Genomic DNA, 23,652 nt, shown 5'->3' with positions numbered 1-23,652 from the left:
AACCAACTAAGTTCTTTTATAGTAGAAAAGCATATTACATGTTGAGAAGCTAAATTATTGAAGCTAGTGGTGTACACATTTTCATGATGCTCAACAGTAAAAAGTACTTTGTTATTAGATTTACTCTCAACAATGCATTTATCATTTTCAAAAGATACTATATAACCTTTGTCACACAATTGGCTAATACTCAGAAGATTATGTTTCAAGCTATCAACCAATAAAACATCATTAATAACTAGGGAAGGTTCCTTACCAACCTTACCTACACTGATGATTCTCCCCTTTGCATTGTCCCCGAATGTCACGAACCCTCCTTCCTTGGGAGAGATGGATGCGAACATGGCCTTGTTGCTGGTTATATGTCATGAACATCCACTATCCAAGTACCACTTATCCTTGGATAAGGATGACCTCAAGCAAACTCGCAAAAGTATTTAGGTAACTGATGCTGGTTCCCAAATTATGTCTGGTCGAAAGGGGTTACTTCCTGATTCACCTTTTTCTTTGCACAAATTTTTAATTCTTAGATGCTTATTTCTAAATGGACACTCAAACTGAATGTGACCAATCTATTTGCATTTAAAACATTTCATTCTCCACTAAGGATCTTTAGGTGGAATTTTATGAGATTTTGATTTCTAGTAAAATATCCCAAAATAAAGATAAGGTCGTCTCACGTTTTCAATACCAATAAATCTGAGACCTTCTTTGCTAAGAGAGTTGCTTTGGGCCCTAAGAAGTTTTTCAAAATTGCGTTGGCCCTCAGTAAATTTATAAACAATTTTGGAGCTATCCTCCAATTTTCTCTCTAGCTCGACAATTTTCAAATCCTTTTCTTTAAGAGACTATGCATGAGACTTCTTTGCAATTTCAAAAAGTTTTGACCAATTTTCACATATCTTTTTTAAAATATTTTTCCTTGGTCATTTTTTTTAGAAATTTAGATACACGAACATATTCATATTGCAATTCTTTATATGTAGGCATGCTAGCAGAACCATAATCATCATCAGAATAATATGAAGATAAGGAAGAAGAAGATAATACCTCATTGTCCCATGCCATCAGGCACAAGTTAGGAACCTCAGAATCATTTTAGTATGAATCTAAATCATTGCTATTCTGTTTATCCCAAGAGGTGCCGACTTTCATTGCTTTCTTCTTTTTCCCAGATTCCTTTTTAAGCAACGAGCAGTGAGGTTTGATTGGCCCGACCTTATTACAATTGTAGTACATGGGAGCATTTGATTTTTATTTTCTTTTACTAGGCTCTCCCTTCTTAGATACTGAATCTCTAAACTTTATATATGGCCTACTGTTCTTTCTAAAGAACCTACTGAATTTCCTGGTAAGCATAACCATGTCATCTCCATATTCAAGTTCACTGCAGTCACTATGTATTGGCAGATGTTTTTAAAGCAGTCACTCTTCTCATTCTATTGTGCTCATTTAGTCTCTCATTAATGGCTAGCTCATAAGTGATAAGTGACCCTATCAGTTCATCTAGTGACATAGCATTTAAATCTATACCTTCAACAATGGCAGTAGCCTTAGCTTCCCACACAAGTGGCAAACCCCTAAGAATTTTCCTAATCATCTCATATGTGGATATGCCTTACCTAATGCATATAGAGAATTAATGACATGAGTGAATCATGTGTCCATGCTCTGAATAGACTCACTAGTTTCATCCTAAATGCTTCATATTCACTAGTCAACATATCAATCCTACTATCTTTGACATCTCTAGTACCTTCATAAATAACTTCTAACTTATCCCAAAGCTCCTTAGCAATAGTGCATGCCATAACTCTGTTAAATTCATTAACATCAACTCCACAGTATAAGTTATTCATAGCAATAGCATTTACACTAACAACTTTCATATCCTCATCAGCATAATCTTCTTCAGTCTTAGGTACTCTAATTTCACCTTTAGTTTTCATGGGAACACAGTTTTCCTTAGAGACAACTCTCCACACCTTCCAGTCAATGTTCTGAAGGTAAATGTACATCTTTTGTTTCTAGAAGGTGTAATTATGTGACGACCTGCTTAATTTCCACATTTTTTTTTATATTACAAAAATCACAAAACTCAACTCAGCAGATTATAATTCGCCCAGACCCGTGGGTACCAGGGATACATCAGAACACGTAATGGAAGCCTAAGCAGTAGGAAACATACAATCACAATATTATAAATACGAAAACATCCATCACATTACCATAAATACCAGAGTCATTATATCCACTGTATTTCAGTATATACATCCAAAAAAAAAAAAATCTAAGGAAATTTCTCACAAAATCTAACTATCCCTACTAAAACTTACCCTTCAAAGAGGGCAGACAAACAACACTAGATCAATGGAGCTTTTCCCGCTCTCCAATCTGGGGCCCCTGAAAAGTTTACAAAATTTTGGGGTGAGACACCTCTCAGTAAGGGAAATAAACTAATACTAGTGTGTGACAACATGAGTATTCTGTGTTATACATATACCCTACAAAACATATTCAGTAATTGTTTTTTAAAATATGGGAAAACATATATATCATCAAAACATGGTAGAACATACTGCATTTTCATAAACATATTTCATCTCATATAATAATAATAATACAAAAACATTCCTAATAGGTTAGCTGGCTGTTGTCATGTATTACCCCCACATGACTGGGTTGTGTGGCCCGAAGACAGGACCTGACAATGGTTGACCGACCACTACCAAGTCAAAAGTACAGTCTATAAGTCTGATGGGTCTTCCTGACTTGGTCCGTACACTAGTGGCACTCACACACTTCTTAAAAACCACATCGACCATCCAATCTCACACCACTCCGTATAGCGGCGTTAACACAAATATCATAATCATGAAGACCATGGACACATAGCAACGGTGCTGTGCAAGTGCTAGCCTAGACCAAGCCAACCAGGTTCTGATATCATATAACATATACTAAAACTGTGATACATGGATATCTCATATCATTAATTATCAGATCAATCATATCATTTTGCATATATACGTATATCATGAAAAATCATCAGCCTGTATACCGGTATTTCCCATTTTACCATAGCTCGGCCAGTACGCTGGCAAATCATAGCATAACACAGCCTGTACGCTGGGGAATCACATCCATAGCTCAGCCCGTACATCGACAAATCATATACATAGCACGACCCGTACGCTGGAAGAACATATAAAAATCTCGGCCCGTACACCGATTTTTCATTATAAAAATCCATATCATTAACACATTCCCAGAAACAGTATTTCATATTAATTTCTACTCATGCCACACTAAACAGTTTTTTCGTATATTTAACATATCATCACTTTCAACAGCATTTTCCCAAATATAAATCATATATAAATATATTTATTTTCTTGAAATCAAATGCTATAACAATATACATATTTTTCATAAAACTAGCTTAGTTTATCCCCTTACCTCATTCCTGAAAAGCCCCTAAAAAAATCTGTCCTGCACCCGCAGGGTTCCCCGTTCAACACCCTCAAAATAGCATTCCCTAAAACTTAAGTTTAGTATTTCTACGTGTATATCACTTCCTACAACTTTCAATTAACCAAATATTGAGTAGAAATTCTTACCCTGGATTTGGGATGGTTTCCAACTCAGCCCCACCAACGATCCGCTCCGGTAGACTTGCAAAAAACTTTTCCAGGAGCGTCGTGGTGGCTTCAGATCGTCAAATCGACGGAAAATCGGCCCAAAATCTTAGTGAGAAGGAGGAGAAACCATATGAGGAGAGAGAAAGGAATTTGGCATAGGAAAATGACTGAAAATTCTTGTTTAACCCTATTTATATTGCGGGATTCGTCGATGAGCCACGTCACCTCATCGACGAGTCCTGTGGACAGTTTGTCGACGAACTCCAACCCTCATCGACGAATTTTAGGCTTCCAAAAATCCTCTCTCAATATCTTCTCGTCGATGAATCCTATCCTCATTGACGAGCTCTAGTTATACCCTTGTTGACGAGTCCCTTGTATTCGTCGATGAGGAGCTGTATCCTTCTGTTTCTGGTTTCTATTTCCCTTTCTTTTCATTATTTAAATACCATTATTCTTTGGGTCGTTACAAATTAACACCGCTAAAAACAGGAAGACGTGTGGAAGAGGGTCCCTCAGGGAAAGGGGTTATAATATTATGAGTCATTTAGGTCTCTATGCAAATTAACGAATAAGTCTAAGCAACTAGGCTTTGTTACCAATTGTTGAGTTTACTTTAATCCCAAGAGGGGGGATGAATTGGTATTTTAAAATTTTTCTCAGCTAGGTGAGATATCCAGCAGCAGTATTACATAATCTTAGGGTCAATCAAAGGCAAATAATAAGATGAATCAATAAATGCAGCTGAAATTAAATTTCACAAGTAAATTACTCAAGCATGCATAGTAAAGCAAGTAAACCAAGTAGGACAACATATGTGTTATCGAGGTTCGACAAATGTGCCTACATCCCCACCTTGGCTCACAAGCACAAAGATTCCACAACGGCTTACTTAACGGGTGGAGTGACACCTAATACAAATAGGTCAAATTAAAGCAGAGCTGGCCTCAACCTTTACAACCAATCCTTCCGAACCGGATTAGCGCCCCCTCATGCCATGCTTGGTATACAACCAATTCATAATACAATTTTGTGTACAAAGTATGTACTTCTCCAACAAGCAGATTTGTACCAATAAATCAATTCACATCAACAATATAAGAACTATAAGCTCAGTGCAATATGTGTGCAATAACACTCAATCTAATGGCAATGATCAATCAAGTGGAAGAGTGTACAGTTAATTTATCTTTGAAACAATGTATCTATTGACCTTATAGGTCACATCCGGTTTTGATAATGATAAATTCTTAGGTATTTGATGGTTTTCAAGTGCATATGCAGGCTTACATGAGCATCTCAAGGAATGACACTTGAAGTAAGACATAAAGACCCTGAAGATTTTAATTCATATTGTAAATTCAATTAATGTAATATGAGTCTGTAATAGTAATAAGGAATATGGTCTATAATAATTACCTACATATCATGCATATAGGATATATGGTAAGCTCAGTAAGACCCTAGTATGACTCTAGGTCCCAACACTCATGCACATATATCATACAAAATTCTGGAGTGTTAAAAATGCACTTGATTGAATATTATTAGGAAATTTGAGAGAGCTCGGGCGACCGAACCCTAGGAGTTCAAAACTCCTCGGGCGCCCAAATTATTGAGAATTCAACAGTTGACTTAGGCTCTTAGGCGATCAAACCATTTTGTGCATACCTTCCACGGGCACCTGAACCATTTGAAAAGGACCTTTCACCAACTCAGGCTACCAAGGGATTTAGTTCAAATTAAGCCCCGGGCAACCGAACACATGAGTTTGGGCTACCAAACCTATGACGGGGCACCCAAAAATTTGAAGAAATGTTTTTGACTTTTGTTTGAGCCACCGAACTGGAACTCGGGCTGCCAAACTGATTTAAAGGGCATTTATAATTGTGTCTATTTGGGCGACCGAACCATGGTTAAGCCACCCGAACCTCGCCCGGTTAAAAACATTTTGACTGAGGTAAATACAAGTTAATATGGGTTAATGGTGTTTAAACATTTTGAAACTTTTCTAAGAATTCCCAACAAGTCCCAAACGATTATAATTTTTACCTTGCCTATAAATATAGGCTCATTTGTGTGGATTAACAATTAATTAGAAAATTCATTAGCCAAGAATCCTATCTTTTGTAAATACTCTTTTTGTCCAAATACTCTCAAATTTCCATTCACTTTATACATTTTGAGACTGTGAGAGCGTTTATAGTGTGCTTGTGATTGCTAGATTTTGCCAAAACTCCCATTTTCTTGTGTGATTATTGATATTCTTTTTGGAGAGTTTGGCATAGTTTTATGCCACTAATTTCATATTATAAATCATTGTTGGGATAGACTAGCAAGCTTTGGGATCTTTGCATAATTGTTGTAAGACTTTCATAGCTTTGATTTTTGTTGTGCAAATATATTTTCAACAAGCAAAAATATTTTTTAAACTAGTAGTGTGCTTATTTTATTGAAGAAAATCTTCTTGAACTAGTTTGAATATCTAATTGATACATTTGGAATCTTGATTTGCTATTGAAATGTGCTTTGTTTAAATTCCAAGATATTGCTTGTATTGAACACTCTTGAGCATTTCATTAATAATACCATATTGAGTGTTGTTAGCACAACTATTTGCATCACTTAGCTTACACTATATCCATATTGTTGATGTGTATGTGATTGCACATATTGGGTAAATATCTATTTTACATGAAAGCATAATCACTGTACCAATTTAATTGAGAAAAATACTGTTGTATTCCAGGTGTGGCCTGAGGGGGCAGTAATCCAGCTCGATAAGGATTGTGTGTAAAGGTTGAGGTCAACCTTGTTATAATTGACCTGGTTATTTAGGTGCCGCTCCACCCATTTAAGTGAGCATTATAGTGGTAATCCTTGTGCTTGTTAGCTAAGGTAGGGACGTAGGCAATTTGATGAACCTCAATAATACTTCTAGGTGTCACTTACTTTTACTACTTTCTGGTGCATGCTTGGTTGATTAAATTGTGCTATTTAATTTTCGCTACATATTGCAATTGATTTAATTTGCATGCATTTGATTGACTTTAGGGTTGTGAAAATACTGCTATTAGGATATTGACCTAGGGCATCAATCTTAAAATACTAATTTACCCCCCCTCTTGGGATCACGGTAAAGCTAACGATTGGTATCAGAGTCATGTAGCATAGACTAATAGTTATTTTGCAAAAGATCTTAGATGGCTCATAAATCCGTGACCCCTTTCCTTGAGGGACTATCTTCCACCCAACCTCTGATTTTCAGTGGTGTTAATTAAACCTTCTAGAAATAAAGGATGCACATCTACCTTCAAAATACAGATTGGAAGGTGTGGAGGATCGTCTCTAAGGGAAATTATGCTCCTATGAAAATAGAGGGTACAACTAGAGTTCCTAAAACTGAGGAAAAATGTAATGATGATGATATGAAAACTGTTAGTTTGAATGCGACTAATATGAATATTCTGTATTGTGGTCTTGATGTGAATGAGTTTAATAGAGTAATGGCATGTGTTATTGCAAAAGAAATCTGGGATAAGTTAGAAGTCACATATGAAGGTACTAGGGGTGTGAAAGATAGTAGGATAGATATGCTGACTAGTGAATATGAGGCCTTTAGGATGAATGTAGGTAATTCCATTCAGAGCATGTACACTAGATTCACACACATTATAAATTCACTGCATGCATTATGTAAGGCCTATCCTACATACGAGATGATTTGGAAGATCCTTAGAGGCTTGCCTCCTTTTTGGGAAGCTAAGGCTACGACTATTTCTGAGGGTAGAGACCTTAAGGCCATGACTCTAGATGAATTGATAGGTTCCCTGATACCTATGAATTAGCCATAAATGAGAGACTCAATGACCATAATAGGGTGAAAAAGGTGACTGCATTGAAAACTTTCACTAATACATCTAGTGAATGCAACAAACTTGATTCTGAGGATGTTATGACCATGTTAACTAGAAAATTCAGCAGATATTTTAGGAAGAATAGAAAACCATACAAAAGATATAGGGAGTCTGCATCTAAGAAGGGAGAGTATATTAAAATAAAAGAAAAATCAAATGCTCCCATGTGTTACAATTGAAACAAAGTTGGGCACATCAAGACGGACTACCCACTACTGAAAAAGAAGGCTAAGAAAAAAAAGAAAGCCATGAAAGCAGACACTTCATAGGATAAATTAAGCAGTAGCGACTCAGAGGTTGCTAATCTGTGCTTGATGGCATATAGTGATGAGGTATCGTCCTTTTGTTCTTTATCTTCATATTATTCGTCTGATGATTATAATTATGTTTGCATGCCTACATTTAGAGAATTAAAATTTGAATATATTTGTGTGTCTAAACTGTTGAATAAATTGACCAAAGAAAATGATGATTTGAAAAAGAAATGTGAAAATTGGTCAAAATTGTTTGGAATTGCAAAAACCTCTTATGCTTCGATTTTGAAAGAAAAAGATGTGACTATTGTTAAGCTTAAAAGGAAATTGGAGGATAGCTCCAAAATTGTTTTTAAATTCACTGAGGGCAAACGTAATTTTGAAAAACTACTTGGTGCCCAAAGAAATTCTTTGAGTAAAGAGGGTCTAGGTTTTAATGGCATTAAAAATGTTAGACGACCTAATCTTTACTTGGGACATTTCACACGTGAATCAAAATCTCATGTCCCACCTAAAGATCCTAAGTGTAGAATGAAATGTTTTAAATGTAAACAAATTGGTCATATTCAATTTGATTGTCCACTTAGGAATAAGCATGCAAAAATTAGAAAAGTGTGGGTAGTTAAGGGTGATTCAGTTACTGAACCCTGTGGACATAACAAAATTTGGGGACAAACATCAATTACTTAGTCTATTTTGTAGGTATGTTTGAGATCATCCTCCTCCAAGGACAGGTTGTACCTAGATAGCGGGTGCTCACAACACATGACTGGCGACGAAGTAAAACTTGCATCACTCATTCCCAAGGATGGAGGGTAAGTGACGTTTGGCGACAATGCAAAGGGACGCATCATCGGCGTAGGTAAGGTCGGTAAGGATCCTTCCCTGGTTATTGATAATATTCTATTAGTTGATGGGTTGAAGCGAAACTTATTGAGCATAAGTCAATTGTGTGATAAAGGATATAAGGTATCATTTGAAAATGATAAATGCATAGTTGAAAGTAAATTAGATCATAAAATGCTTTTTACTGCAGATCGCCATGAAAATATACACACTACAACTTTTGATAACTTAGCTTCACAACAAGTAACTTGTTTTTCTACAATAAATGAAGCTAGTTGGTTGTGGCATAGGCGTTTAGGACATGCTAGCATGGACTTATTGTCAAAACTAGTAAGAAAAGATTTAGTAAAAGGCTTCCCTAAAACATCATTTGTAAAAGATAAAATATGTGATGCATGTCAAATGGGTAAGAAAACAAAATCAAGTTTTAAGAAAAAGAAATTTATATCTACCACTAGACCACTTGAAATGCTTCACTTGGTTTGTTTGGTCCTAATTCTGTGCAAAGTCTTGGTGGTAAATCATATATTTTTGTCATTGTTGATGACTTTTCTAGGTTTACATGGGTGTTATTTCTCTCACATAAAAATGAATCATGTGAATAGTTTACTAAACTTTGTAGGAGAATTCAAAATGAAAAAGGCTATAAGATAACTCATATAAGAAGTAATAGAGGCACTGAATTTAAAAATGAAGGCATAGAAAATTATTGTGACCTAGAGGGCATATCACATAACTTTTCAGCACTTAGGACCCCTCAACAAAATGTCATGGTAGAAAGAAATAATAGGTCATTACAAGAAATGGGTAGAACTATGTTGAATGAACATAACTTACCAAAATATTTTTGGGCCGAGGCCATAAATATTGCTTGTTTTGTCATGAATAGGGTGTTGATTAGACCATCACTTAATAAAACCCCTTATGAATTGTGGAACAACCATAAACCTAATATTTCCATGCTTTGTGCTTAGGGATAATGAACATCTAGGGAAATTTGATTCTAAATCTGATGAAGGCTTTTTCCTAGGCTATGCTCTTAATGGTAAAGCATATAGGGTTTTCAATAAAAGAACATTGACTGTCATTGAATTTATCCATGTCGTGTTTGATGAATCTAATTTATTTTCTAAGAAAGATGATGAAGATGTGATTGACATTAGAAAATGCTTAGACAAGTTATCTATTGAAAACAATGCAAGTGAAAATTCAGAAGTAAATGATAAATCATATGAAGATAATGACAATAAAAATGAAGTTTAGGAGTTGCCTAGAGATTGGAAATTCATTAGGAACCATCATGTAGATCAAATCATAGGTGAACCATCCCGTGGTGTAGCCACAAGATCTTCCTTGAAGAACCTAGTGAGTCATTCTTCTTTCTTGTCCCAAGAAGAACCTAAAAGAATAAAAGAAGCCATAGAGGATGAGTCTTGGGTGATGTTCATCCAAGAAAAACTTTATCAATTTGAAAGAAGCAGAGTGTGAACCCTAGTTCCTAGGCCTAATGATCATACAATTATTGGAAGTAAATGGGCATATAGAAATAAGAAAGATGAGAACGGAGTAGTAACTAGGAATAAGGCTAGACTAGTTGCCCAAGGTTATAATCAGGAAGAGGGGATAGACTTTGACGAAACATATGCTCTTGTAGCTAGGTTAGAAACCATTCATATGCTACTTGCTTATGCCGCTTTTAAAAATTTTAAATTGTTTCAAATGGATGTTAAAAGCACTTTTCTAAATGACCATATTAATGAGGAAGTATATGTAGAACGACCACCCGGTTTTGAAAATCATAAATATCCAGATCATGTTTACCAATTGTCTAAGGCCTTGTTTGGATTGAAACAAGCTTTTAGAGCTTGGTATGAGAGACTTAGTGGATTTCTGCTAGAAAATAGGTTTACCCGTGGCAAGATTGACACTACACTCTTCATCAAATTCAAAAATAATGATATGCTCCTAGTTCAAATTTATGTTAACGATATCATTTTTGGAGCAACTAATGATGAGTTGTGCAATGAGTTTGCCAAATGCATGCAAAGTGAATTTGAAATGAGCATGATGGGTGATTGTAAAATTATTGGTACCCCTATGAGTTCTCCCATTAAACTTGATAAAGATGAGCAAGGGATCCCTATTGATGTGAAATTGTATCGTGGCTTGATTGGGAGTCTTCTATATCTCACTGCTAGTAGGCCTAATATTATGTTTAGTGTGTGCGTGTGTGCTAGGTTCCAGACTGCTCCTAAGGAATCTCATCTGATAGCAATTAAATGAATCCTTAGGTATCTAGTTGGAATAATAGAGTTAGGCTTATGGTACCCTAAGCATACTACCTTTGAGATTGTGAGTTTTACTAATGCTAACTTTGCCGGTAGTAAGGTTGATAGAAAGAGTACTAGCGCACTTGTCACTATTTAGGACAATCTCTCGTTTTTTAGTTCTCTAAGAAACAAAACTCAGTTGCCTTATCCACAGCCGAAGCCAAATATATTGCAGTTGGAAGTTGTTGTGCTCAAACTCTTTATATGAAACAATAACTTATGGATTTTGGGTTGCACTACGATACAGTACTGATTAAATGTGATAATACTAGTGCAATCAACATCTCTAAAAATCCTATCTCACATTCACAAATAAAATGTATTGAAATTAGACATCACTTCCTTCATGATCATGTGCAAAAAGGGGTTGTGGCTCTTGAGTTTGTATGCACTAATCAGCTGTGGGTGGACATTTTCACTAAACCACTTCCAGAAGATAGGTTCATACAAATTAGATGTGAATTAGGTCTCATGCATAGTAGAGATGCTTCCTAGATATTTCATAGTTTGCATAAATTTAGGGGGAGCTTTCAAATAATTTTAAAGTCTAAGAACTGATATAACTATTGATATCTTTCATTGGCTTGGACTTTATGAAATTGATTATATTTTACAATGCACATTTCTCATATCTACTACATGATGATAATTGCATTTATGTTTTATGCATTGATCATATTGGAACTGTTTGAGTTAAGTAGATAAACTGTTAGATCTTAAAAACTCAAAACAGGTCATTTTTTTACAAATTTTTTGGGAAATGTAGAACTTTCAAATGGCATGTTGCCAATTTTTTTTTTTTTTTTTAAAATTCCCAAAATTATCTTGTATACAAATGATTCTTACCCATTGCCTAAGGCTATTACTTTCATAGCTCTTTTTGTTGTTGCCAAAAGGGGAAGATGAATAAGAGGCAAAAATTGGGTTGCAAGCTCTTAAGAAAAATACTTTTAGATAATACACATTGTTAGGGGGAGCCTTCTAAGGCTATACTGATTTTTTGCATGATGTATTTGTCATCATAGAAAAAAGAGAGAATGTTGACCTTATAGGTCACACTTGGTTTTGATAATGATAAATACTTAGGTATTTGATGGTTTTCAAGTGCATGTGCAGACTTACATGAACATCTCAAGGAATGACACTTGAAGCAAGACATGAAGACCCTAAAGATAAATTCATATTGTAAATTCAATTAATATAATATGGGTCTGTAATAGTAACTAGGAATATGGTTTGTAAGAATTACCTGCATATCATGCATATAGGATATATGGTAAGCTTAGTAGATCCTAGTATGACTTTAGGTCCCAACACTCATGCACATATATCATAAAAAATTTTATAGTGTTAAAAATGCACTTAATTGAATATTCTTAGGAAATTTGAGAGAGCTTGGGCGATCGAACCCTAGGAGTTCGAAACTCCTCGGGCACCTCAACTATTGAGAAGTCAACAATTGACTTAGGCTCTCGGGCGACCTAACCATTTTATACACATCTTCCACAAGCGCCCGAACCACCTGGAAAAGACCTTTCACCAACTCGGGCTACCAAGGGATTTAGTTCAAATTAAACCTTGGGTGACCGAATGCATAAGTTTGGGCTACCGAACCTATGACTGGGCACCCGAAAATCTGAAGAAATGTTTCTAACTTTTGTTCGGGCCACCAAATTGGAACTCGGGCTGCCAAACTGATTTAATGGGCATTTATAATTGTGTCTATTTGGGCACTGAACCACGGTTCAGCCACTCGAACCTCGTCGGGTTAAAAACATTTTAACTGAGGTAAATACGGGTTAATATGGGTTAATGGTGTGTAAACATTTTGGAACTTTTCTAAGAATTCCTAACAAGTCCCAAACAACGATAATTTTTACCTTGCCTATAAATATAGGCTCATTTGTGAGGATTAGCAATTAATTAGCAAATTCATTAGCCAAGAATTCTCTCTTTTGCAATTACTTTTTTTGTCCAAATACTCTTAAATTTCCATTCCTTTGATACATTTTGAGATTGTGAGAGTGTATATAGTGTGCTTGTGATTGCTAGATTTTGCTAAAACTCCCATTTGCTTGTGTGATTATTGATATTCTTTTTTAGGAGTTTGGCTTAATTTTATTCCACTGATTTCATATTATAAATCATTGTTGGGATAGACTAGCAAACTTTGGGGTCATTGCATAATTGTTGCAAGACTTCCATAGCTTTGATTTTTGTTGTGCAAAAATATTTTCAATAAGTAAAAATATTTTTCAAACTAGTAGTGTGCTTATTTCATTGAACAAAATCTTCTTGAACTAGTTTGAATATGTGATTGATATCTTTGGAATCTTGATTTGCTATTGAAATGTGTTTTGCTTAAATTCCAAGATATTGCTTGTATTGAACACTCTTGAGCATTTCATTGATAATACCTTATTGAGCGTTGTTAGCACAACTATTTACATCACTAAGCTTACACTCTATCCATATTGTTGATGTGTATGTGATTGCGCATATTGGGTACATATCTGCTTTACATGAAAGCATAATCACTGTACCAGTTTAATTGAGAAAAATATTGTTATATTCCAGGCATGGCTTGTGGGGGCTGTAATCCAGCCAGGTAAGTATTGTGTGTAAAGGTTGAGGTCAGCCCTGTGCTAATTGACCTGGTTGTTTTGGTGCCGCTCCACCCGTTTAAGTGAGCATTATAGTGGTAATTCTTGTACTTGTTAGCCAAGGAGGGGATGTAGGCAATTTGGCGAGCCTCGATAACACTTCTGGGTATCACTTACTTTTACTACTTTTTGGTGCATGCTTAGTTGATTTAATTGTGCTATTTAATTTCTGTTACATATTGCAATTGATTTAATTTACATGCACTAGATTGAATTTAGAGTTGTGAAAAGACTGTTGTTAGGATATTGATCTAGGGCATCAATTTTAAAATACCAATTCACCCCCCCTCTTGGGATCACGGTAAAGCCAACAGTATCAATATTTAACAACCACACTTAGGGTTTCAAAGATTTCCAACAAATGTAATCAAACTATCTCTAAAATGATTTTCTTAAAATTCAAGCACAAGAGATATTTGAAAAATAAGCTTGTGAAAATGATTTTTGCACAAACACAATACAAGCTGACAAGTCTTGTAATACAACTGCCAAGATTCACAAGCTACAAAGTTTTCCCCACACAATGGAATTATTAATTAAATATGGAGGGAAAACTTTATGCTAACCTCTCAATCAAAAGCAATCACACAATCACAATCAATGAGAGTTTTAGCAAGTGAGACCAATATAGAATCACTCAAAGGCACTCTCACTAAGCTTGATTTAACAATAGAATAACAATGGTTAAGTCCATAGACTTGGTATTGGAAGAATATGCTCTCAAAAGTTCAGAGGATTTTTTGTTTAATCAAGTTGCTAATCATCCTTTAATTTTGCAAATGAACCCATATATATAGAGATACCCAAAATATTGACCATTGGAGATATAAGAGGAATTATTAAAATTGTCTAAAACATGTTTAATCCAATTAACCCTGATTTACCCTTATTAACCAGCAGTAAAATTTTGGCCAACCCGAGAGTTTTGGTCGATTGAACCTGGGTTTGGTTTCCCGAACAAACACATGAAGAAAAGTAAACTTTATGTGTTTAGGTGGTTGTAAAATGGTTCAATTTGCTGGTCTTGGCAATTTTCCAACTTTCTCGAGGTTTGGTCGCCTGGTCTTAAGTTCGGCAGGCCAAACTTGCGGTTTTGGGCACCCGAGGTCAAAATGTCCATGAAGTTTGGGCGCCCAGGTCATTGGAAAAGTCTTTATTTTGAGTTCGGTTGATCGTGAATACTCAATTCATTTCAGTTCGATCACCTGAAGTCAGGTCAACTGTTTGACTTTCCCTACGTTCGATCGACCAAGGTGTTTTCAATGCCAAGGTTCAGTCGCCCGAAGCCCTAACATTGTAAAGACCTAAATCATATGTATTACCCCTGAATGCATAAATGATAGTGGGGATTTTCCTAAGTGTTTGTGCAAGGACTTAGGGTATTTCTAAGGTTCATTGAGCTTATAGATCCTACATGCATGATATGCATTAATTATTATAGACCTTTGGAATTAATAATATTATAGACCCGAATTGGATTGAATATAAATTACAACAAATAAACATGTTGGGTCTTCATTTTCTTCAAGTCACCACGTGCCACCATAAAACTTTGCCAATTTGATCTCGGACACAAACTCGACAAACATTAAATACCAAAGTATTTGTCATAATCAAAATGGGATATGAGCCATAAGGTCAACACAGTTGTTGATAATGCAACTAGAGACTGTACCATAAACCTCCAATAAATAGGTCTTCCCACAAGGGTGAACACATATCTTGTTGTAGACCTTCTGTCATCCAAGTCATTGACATAGTCTGCATACACATATCCCACAACCGATGGATCACTCTATTGCCTATCGAACATGATGCCATAGTGTGTAGTTACCCCACAAGTATTTGAAAATCCACTTGACTGCATCCCAATGCTATCTACTCAAATCTGAAAGAACTTTACTCACCACACTGAAAATTGTGTCAAATCTGGTCTTGTACATACCATAGCATACATTAAACACTCCACTGCACTAGCATATGAGAACGTTGACATGTCACGAATATCATCTTTTGTCTTTGGGTACTGGGTGGTAGACAATCTGAAATGATTCACCAATGGTGTACACGTCAGTTTTGCATTATCCATATTAAACCTCTCCAACACCCTCTCAACATAGCTACCCTGAGATAATCACAATCTCCTTGCAGCATTGTCCTTGCGAATCTCTATCCCAAGAATCTTCTTGGCCGCATCCAAATCCTTCATGTCAAACTCTTTACTCAAAATATTTTTCAACTGATTTACCTTAATCATACTTTTTGCAGTTGTAGACACCCTAATTTTAATCAGGTATTTCTGAGGAGATCCTTTGTAATAAGAAGTTGACCCTGTATCTTGGGAATTAAAGGATCCATTTTGAAAAATCCGATTGAGTCCTAAGTCTTTGAATTTGAGTTCTTTAATTTTGAAATTAAGTCCTTTTAATTTTAAGTTCTTTTTTTTTTTTAAAATTAAGTTCTTCCAATTTTTAATTGAGTCCTTTAATTTCAAAATTATGTTCTTTTATTTTTAAAATGAGTTACAGATATTTTTAAGTTGAGTCCTAATATTTTTTTTTTTCCTTTTATTTTAAGCTGAGTCCCAGCATTTTTAAATTGAGTCCCAAATATTTTAAAATTAAGTCCTATTTATTTTAAAATTTGAGTCCCTTCTATTTTTAAATTGCATCTCGGATATTTTTACAATAAGTCCCGAATATTTTAAAATCGAACCTTGGTTATTTTAAAATTGGGTCCTTTCATGTTTCAGAATTAAATTGAGAATATGCCAGAATATTTGATACAAGAGAATATACGAAAATATTCAATGCAAAATAGAATATGCCAAATATCCAAATCTGCATTGATTTGGGAATCTACAAGGAAGTGAATTTCAAAATCTCATGCCTATAAAAGGGCATGCATGCAGGGGGGGTGGGGTTGTTAGGGCATCCCACGGAGCCGTGAGCAATCTCTCTCTCTCTCTCTCTCTCTCTCTCTCTCTCTCTCTCTCTCTCTCTCTCACAGCCGTCACCCACTCACCCTCATTCTCCCATCTCCCTCATTCTCCCTCTCCCCTCCAAGGCAGCCGTAGCCTCCTCTCTCCCTCACACACTCACCCTGCTGCCAACACGCTACAGCAGGCACCACGACACTTACCTTGCTGCCAACACGCAGCAGCAGGCACCGCAGCATTCACCTAGCCACCAACATTTTCTCCTTGCTGCACCTGCAAACCACCACAGCAGCAAGCAGCCTGCAGGCACGAATGGCGCCGGTCGCAGCCACCTTTCACATACTCCGGCCACCCCATCAATTCCGGCAGCCCCTCACGGCCAGAACTCATCCTGCATCTCTCTCTCCCTCATTCGCCCACTCACTCACAGCAGCAGGTACAGCTGGGAACACCTTCTCACACACACACACATGCATTATTGTTTTTTTTTTTTAAGTGTTTAAAAATCCTTTTTTTTTTTTTTAATGCTTGTAGTGTAATTTAGTATTATAGTTATGCATTTTATTATGTAGAGTTTTTTATGTTATTATTGTTATGGTTGTATTATTATTATTATTATTATTATTATTGTATTTTTTAGTTTTTACATTATTGTTGTATGATTTTTTTTATATTATTATTGTCATATTATCATATTTATAGTTATATATATTTATTTAGGGTCTAGATTTATCACGTTAATATTGTTTAAATTTTCTTTTTAGAGGTTAGGCTATTTTATGTTATTATTTTTGAGTTCGTGTATAATTTTGGCTTCTATTGCTTATTATTGTTACTATTTCACGTTTTGTGGTTTTGATGGTTTTCATGTTTTTAGGTGGATTATTTTATGTTTAAGTATTGTTTTAGGGTTAGATTATTTCCTTATTATTATTTGTCATATTAATTGCATATTGATTCCTAGGGTTCAATTTATCTCCATATTATTGCATATTAATTTTTAGTGTTTTCATATTATTGCATGTTAATTTTTAGGGTTTTCATATTATTACATGTTAATTTTTAGGGTTTTCATATTATTACATGTTGATTTTTAGGGTTTTCATATTATTACATGTTGATTTTGGGGTTCCATTTGTTTCCATATTATTGCATATATACTACAAAAAATTAGGGTATCCGTCACTAAGTATTAGTGACGAATTTATGAGTATTAGTGACGGTTTTAAAATAGTTGTTATATGTGCCGTTACTACTAACTTTTAGAGACGAATTCAAGTTTCGTCACTAATAATGGAGTATTAGTGATGGATAAAATCCGTCACTAAAACCCTAACACCGTCACTATATAGTATACAATGGCTCAACTCAAATTCGTCACTAATAGTAGGGGTATTAGTGATGAAATAGAAATTCGTCACTAATAGTAGGGGTACTAGTGATGAATTATAAATTCGTCACTATTAGTAGGGTATTAGTGACGACTTATATATTCGTCACTACTAGAATGATATTATTGATGAATTAGAAATTTGTCACTACTAGTGTGGTATTATTGGCGAATCAGAAATTTGTCACTAATAGGAACGGTATTAGTGACGAATTAGAAATTCGTCACTAATAATAGGGTATTAGTGACGAATTTGAATCCTTCACTACTAATTAAAAAAATTAAACAACCTTTTATATAAAAATCTATATAAAAATCTATAATTACATTTTCGAATATATAAACTGAAACCATAATTACTACAAAATTTGTAAATCATTCAAAATTTCGAATTTAAATACAAATTCAATTAAAATGAAGAAATAACATATTCTCAGATAACAAAAATTATTTAAAAATATTCAAAATCAAATACAAATACTAATACAAATTCAAATTAAAATACAAAAGCTCTATTTGTTCAACTAACAATAAAAATTAAAAGAAATAGTCAAAAGTTGCATCTTACAACTGTAGTGCATGCATGCATGGCATCGTGCTGATGTTATAACATCCGCGAATTCTACAAATTAAGAGTCATTAAAAAAAAATTTAGTATACCAAATCGAGGAGAGCTGACGCTAAGTATAATCTAGAAAAATAATTATATGATGTAACAAATTGGCAAAGATTTCATAATCATGCATATTACATAATTTGTACGGTAGTAATATCAATAATGAAAAATGTAACGTTGCGTTCGAGAGCGTAGATTTTGAACATTTTGAATGGATTTGGACAAATTTTAATACAATTTAATATTACATTTTATTTAAATTCAATGTAAATTCAAGTCCAAAGTGTCTCGAAACACGAGGAGCATAAAATTATATTGAAATTTATTAAAGTCTATTTAAATCTAAACTTAAGATGTAAAATGCATGCTCTAGAACGCAGCATGAGATTAGTTTATGGGGGATTTGCACAATGACTCAATGAGGTATTAGCATTGTATGGGGAAGGGGATGCAGCGAATAAATCCAGTCGGGGACACATGTCCAATTAGCATGCTTTACTGTTTCGTAGACAAACATTATTGCTCTACTTGAAATAAAACTCTAAACAGTGATTGTGGGGTTTGCAGAGAAGGGAAATGGGAAAATTCATGGAGAAAAAGGTCATGAACTGGCATAAACAAGTGTGTATCTTTTCAACTCTTAATGAGAAAATATTAGAACTATGTAAAATATGTCAATCAAATGGTCATTTGTTTGGTAGCTGAGAAAATTATGGAAAATAAAATATGCTCTAGGCACTTTCATCGGTGATCTCGTGCATGGACAATTTTTTTTCACTTTTTTTTTGTTCTTTTCTATAGTGACATTGCAACCCATATGTCCAGACGAATCCCAAATTTTGCTTTTTTCAAATAATTATGAAAATGATGCTTCCTGTGAGTTAAGTATATATTCAACTTATGCCTTTTTCAAATTTTCAAATCCTCAGCCAAGTGTATATAATATTTTCAATGATTTCGGCATGGCAATAAATGCTTAAGCTTACCAGACCAAAAACATATAAATGAATGTCCGTTCTAAATGAACTAAATCTACATTGCCTCATTTATTATGATTCCTAAGTTTCACTCATTCTTTTAAAAATATTTTAACATTAAACTAAGCCTATCTTTTCTTTTTGTTTGGGAAAATTTTTATGCAACTTCGACAGCATGTTTTCTAGTAAATTGGACGTTTTCCCATAAAATTTGCACATGATAGGTTCAAATAGATCATTTATAAGAAGTTGAAGGCACATGAGAACCTATATCCACTACCAGCATGCAATACACATCAACTGCATCCGCCATGCAGAAGGCATTCTAGACCAGCATGTAATCATGTAACACATTCACGACAGTAATACATGTAACCATATATTAAATTCAGAATATAAATAGCAGAGAACAGTGGATAGTATTGGGTTCAGTGTAGTATTGTTATTTATTCAGACATTTGGACATGAATGTTAGGAGATGATGAGAGCATTCAATTTAAATAATTATGAAAATGATGCTCCCTGTGAGTTATGTATATATTTAACTTATTCTTTTTTTCAAATTTTCAAATCCTCAGCCAAGTGTATATAATATTTTCAATGATTTCAGCAGGGCAATGAATGCTTTAAGCTTACCGGACCAAAATCATATAAATGAATGTCCGTTCTAAATGAACTAAGTCTACATTGCCTCATTTAATTATTATGATTCCTAATTTTCACTCATCCTTTCAAAAATATTTTAACATTAAACTAAGCCTATATTTTCTTTTTATTTGGGAAAATTTTAACGCAATTTTGGCAGCATGTCATATGTAAATTAGACGTTTTCCCATAAAACCTGCACCCAATAGGTTCAAATAGATCATTTATAAGAAGTTGAAGGCACACGAGAACCTATATCCACTACTAGCATGCAATACACATCAACTGCATCCGCTATGCAAGAGGCATTCTAGACTAGCATGCAATTATGCAGCACATTCACGACAGTAATACATGTAACCATATATTAAATTCAGAATATAAATAGCAGAGAACAGTGGATAGTATTGGATTCAGTGTAGTATTGTTATTCATCCAGACATTTGGTCATGAACGTTATGAGATGATAAGAGCATTTAATTTAAAGAATTATGAAAATGATGCTCCATGTGAGTTATGTATATATTAAACTTATGCCTTTTTCAAATTTTAAAATCCTCGGCGAAGTGTATATAATATTTTCAATGATTTCGGCACGACAATGAATGCTTTAAGCTTACCAGACCAAAAGCATATAATGAATATCCGTTTTAAATGAACTAAGTCTACATTGCCACATTTATTATGATTCCTAAGTTTCACTCATCGTTTCAAAAATATTTTAACATTAAACTAAGCCTATTTTTCTTTTTGTTGGGGAAAATTTTAACGCAATTTCGGCAGCATGCCATCTGTAAAATGGATGTTTTCCTATAAAACCTGCACTTGATAGGTTCAAATAGATCATTTATAAGAAGTTGAAGGCACACAAGAACCTATATCCACTACTAGCATCCAATACACATCAACTGCATCCACCATGTAAGAGGCATTCTAGACTAGCATGCAATCATGTAGCACATTCATGACAGTAATACATGTAACCATATATTAAATTCAGAATATAAATAGCAGAGAACAGTAGATAGTATTGGGTTCAGTGTAGTATTGTTATTCATCCATACATTTGGACATGAACATTATGAGATGATTAGAGTGTTTAATTTATATAATTATGAAAATGATGCTCCCTTTGAGTTATGTATATATTCAACTTGTGCCTTTTTCAAATTTTCAAATCCTCAGCCAAGTGTATATAATATTTTCAATGATTTTGGCACAACAGTGAATGCTTTAAGCTTACCGGACCAAAAACATATAAATGAATTTCCATTCTAAATGAACTAAGTCTACATTGCCTCATTTATTATGATTCCTAAGTTTCACTCATCCTTTCAAAAATATTTTAACATTAAACTAAGTCTATCTTTTCTTTTTTTTTTGGGAAAATTTTAACGCAATTTCAGCAGCATGCCATCTGTAAACTGGTTGTTTTCCCATAAAACCTGCACCTGATAGGTTCAAATAGATCATTTATAAGAAGTTGAAGGCACACGAGAACCTATATCCATTACCAGCATGCAATACACATCAACTGCATCCGCCATGTAGGAGGCATTCTAGACTAGCATGCAATCATGTAGCATATTCACGACAGTAATACATGTAACCATATATTAAATTTAGAATATCAATCTCACCCACATAAGACATGAATCTGCTTTGCCACTATCATACTATATAAAAAATAACATGCCTCCGAATCATCTGATTCACCCCTCTTGTATCATGTAAGATCTATACCCATATGAGTATAAAAACATAATTTAACATGAAAGTCAATTTGTGATCATAATACCTTATAATTAATCAGAGGAGCCACCTGCATCATCTTGTCCAGATTGGTGCATCCTTTCCTTTAAGCGAGTTTTCCTATCCATCATGGCTTGCATCTGGGCTCAAAAGTTGGAGACCTCCGTTCTCAATTGCGCGTTCTTCATTTCCATCATCTGCATCCGTCGAGCCATCTCCTGCTCATCATACTCGGCCTCTCGACGTTGTTGTTCCATCTCTGCACGAGCCGCTGCACCCATAGATGATGATGTTGTTGGGGCGATGTATCCACTTCAAAGACCTTTCACCCAGCCCCCGCTCGTTGCCCAGGCACCTGGGAAGTGATCTCGAAATCTGTCATGTGCTGACTCCCTTCTGAAATAGGTGGATCCCTTAGCTCGACCATCCATGCCTAATTTCAGTCATGAAAATGATAAAAAGGAATAAGTAAGACTACAACTTTGATGTTTTGAATAAAAAAATAAACTAAATCTTTTACTTCACTTACATGTCTATCTTGCGCACCCTCGCACCACTCCCCCGATCGCCGTTGCTGTGTTCTCTGATACAGATCCGATAGTGGTTCCTCTGCATCAGTCTCAGGATCATGCTACATTATCATATAAGACATCATTAGTATTATGTCATGTAATGGTTAGATAATTTTATATATAGTAATTACCTGGTGATGATTTACGAATAGCCTCAATCCATTGCAATGTGTCGTAGGGAGTTTGCTGCGGTTCGCAGCATTTGTTTCACATATGACCTACAAGGAAGATGTAATGATGACTTATTAGTGATATCATTGTGAAAAATTAGTGATTATAATACAAACACATCACTTGATAGCGTGGATCGTGAAAATGGAGACACACCACCTCCCAATCCTTTTGGGATATTTTATCGTACGACCGCGCTTGTGCTTCATTTCCCACTGCTCGAAAATGGGAGCGCATTTTTTAGCTATAGCTCTTAAATTTATTACACAATTGGACATCGACCGCCCTCCTCACATGGTCATCTGTGAGGATGTCCATATCAAACTCCTTCTGCATATATAGGTAATACTATTATAATGTTAGATAGTTGTTAACTAGCTAGTATATCAAAAGTAAAAAAACATTTAAATTAAAAACAATTTTATAGGGTTTGGGAACTTACCAAAATGTGCATGTAAAGAATCATGCACTGCTCCTGAGTCACCTGCGGCCAACTAAATGCGATGACTGGAGCATACTATCAGCATATAATGCTAAGCTCCCTCGTCCACGCGGTGCACCAATCGTTCAGCGGGGTGGTGTATCTTGGAAGAATGTCAATGTGAATTCCACTGTTTGGTCCTATCCAAGTGCTTCTTCAGCAACATGTTCTTTGCTACACCACGGCTTGACCTAACCGTGGACGTAGATGTTGAAAGTAGAGTTAATTTAAGAACAACATTATAATCATAAACGTGAATAACTATCATCAATAGTTGACATGTAAATAAAGTAATCATATCCATACCAACACTGCTCATCACAGTCGGCAACTCACCCTGCATGTCAGTCACATAAGTGGTATCCATGTTTGGCCGAGGTGCCGATGGCTTAGACAATGGTGCCGCTGCATCAAGACTAACGGGTTCTGTTGGTCTGGAGGATGTCGAATCATCCTCAT

The 23,652-nt window shown here is 35.0% G+C and overlaps 1 protein-coding gene across 2 annotated transcripts; it reads left to right on the top strand.

Annotated features, from left to right (window-relative positions):
* The first annotated feature begins 16,568 nt into the window (after positions 1 to 16,568).
* LOC131153500 (uncharacterized) lies at positions 16,569 to 22,690 on the top strand. Of its 2 annotated transcripts, none has more exons than XR_009136248.1 (2): positions 16,569 to 17,025; positions 19,163 to 19,341. XR_009136248.1 is itself a non-coding variant. In XM_058105841.1 (2 exons), the coding sequence occupies exons 1-2, from the start codon at positions 16,902 to 16,904 to the stop codon at positions 22,333 to 22,335; spliced, it is 402 nt and encodes a 133-aa protein (XP_057961824.1). In that variant the 5' UTR covers positions 16,569 to 16,901; the 3' UTR covers positions 22,336 to 22,690. The 2 variants fall into 2 exon arrangements, 1 of the variants encoding a protein (XP_057961824.1); XM_058105841.1 differs by lacking the exon at positions 19,163 to 19,341 and adding an exon at positions 22,058 to 22,690.
* The last annotated feature ends 962 nt before the right edge of the window (positions 22,691 to 23,652 follow it).

Source organism: Malania oleifera, chromosome 4 (assembly GCF_029873635.1).
Source record: "Malania oleifera isolate guangnan ecotype guangnan chromosome 4, ASM2987363v1, whole genome shotgun sequence".
Taxonomy (NCBI): Eukaryota; Viridiplantae; Streptophyta; class Magnoliopsida; order Santalales; family Ximeniaceae; genus Malania; species Malania oleifera.
Note: the sequence above shows the minus strand (reverse complement) of the source record. Positions and strands in the feature narration are given on the sequence as shown.

Bases quoted from the DNA above. Each gene is read 5' to 3' on its own strand.
- LOC131153500 (XM_058105841.1), top strand. From the start codon at position 16,902: ATGGCGCCGGTCGCAGCCACCTTTCACATACTCCGGCCACCCCATCAA. The intron at 17,026-22,057 runs GTACAGCTGGGA...CATCTTGTCCAG, and splicing joins CCACTCACTCACAGCAGCAG to ATTGGTGCATCCTTTCCTTT.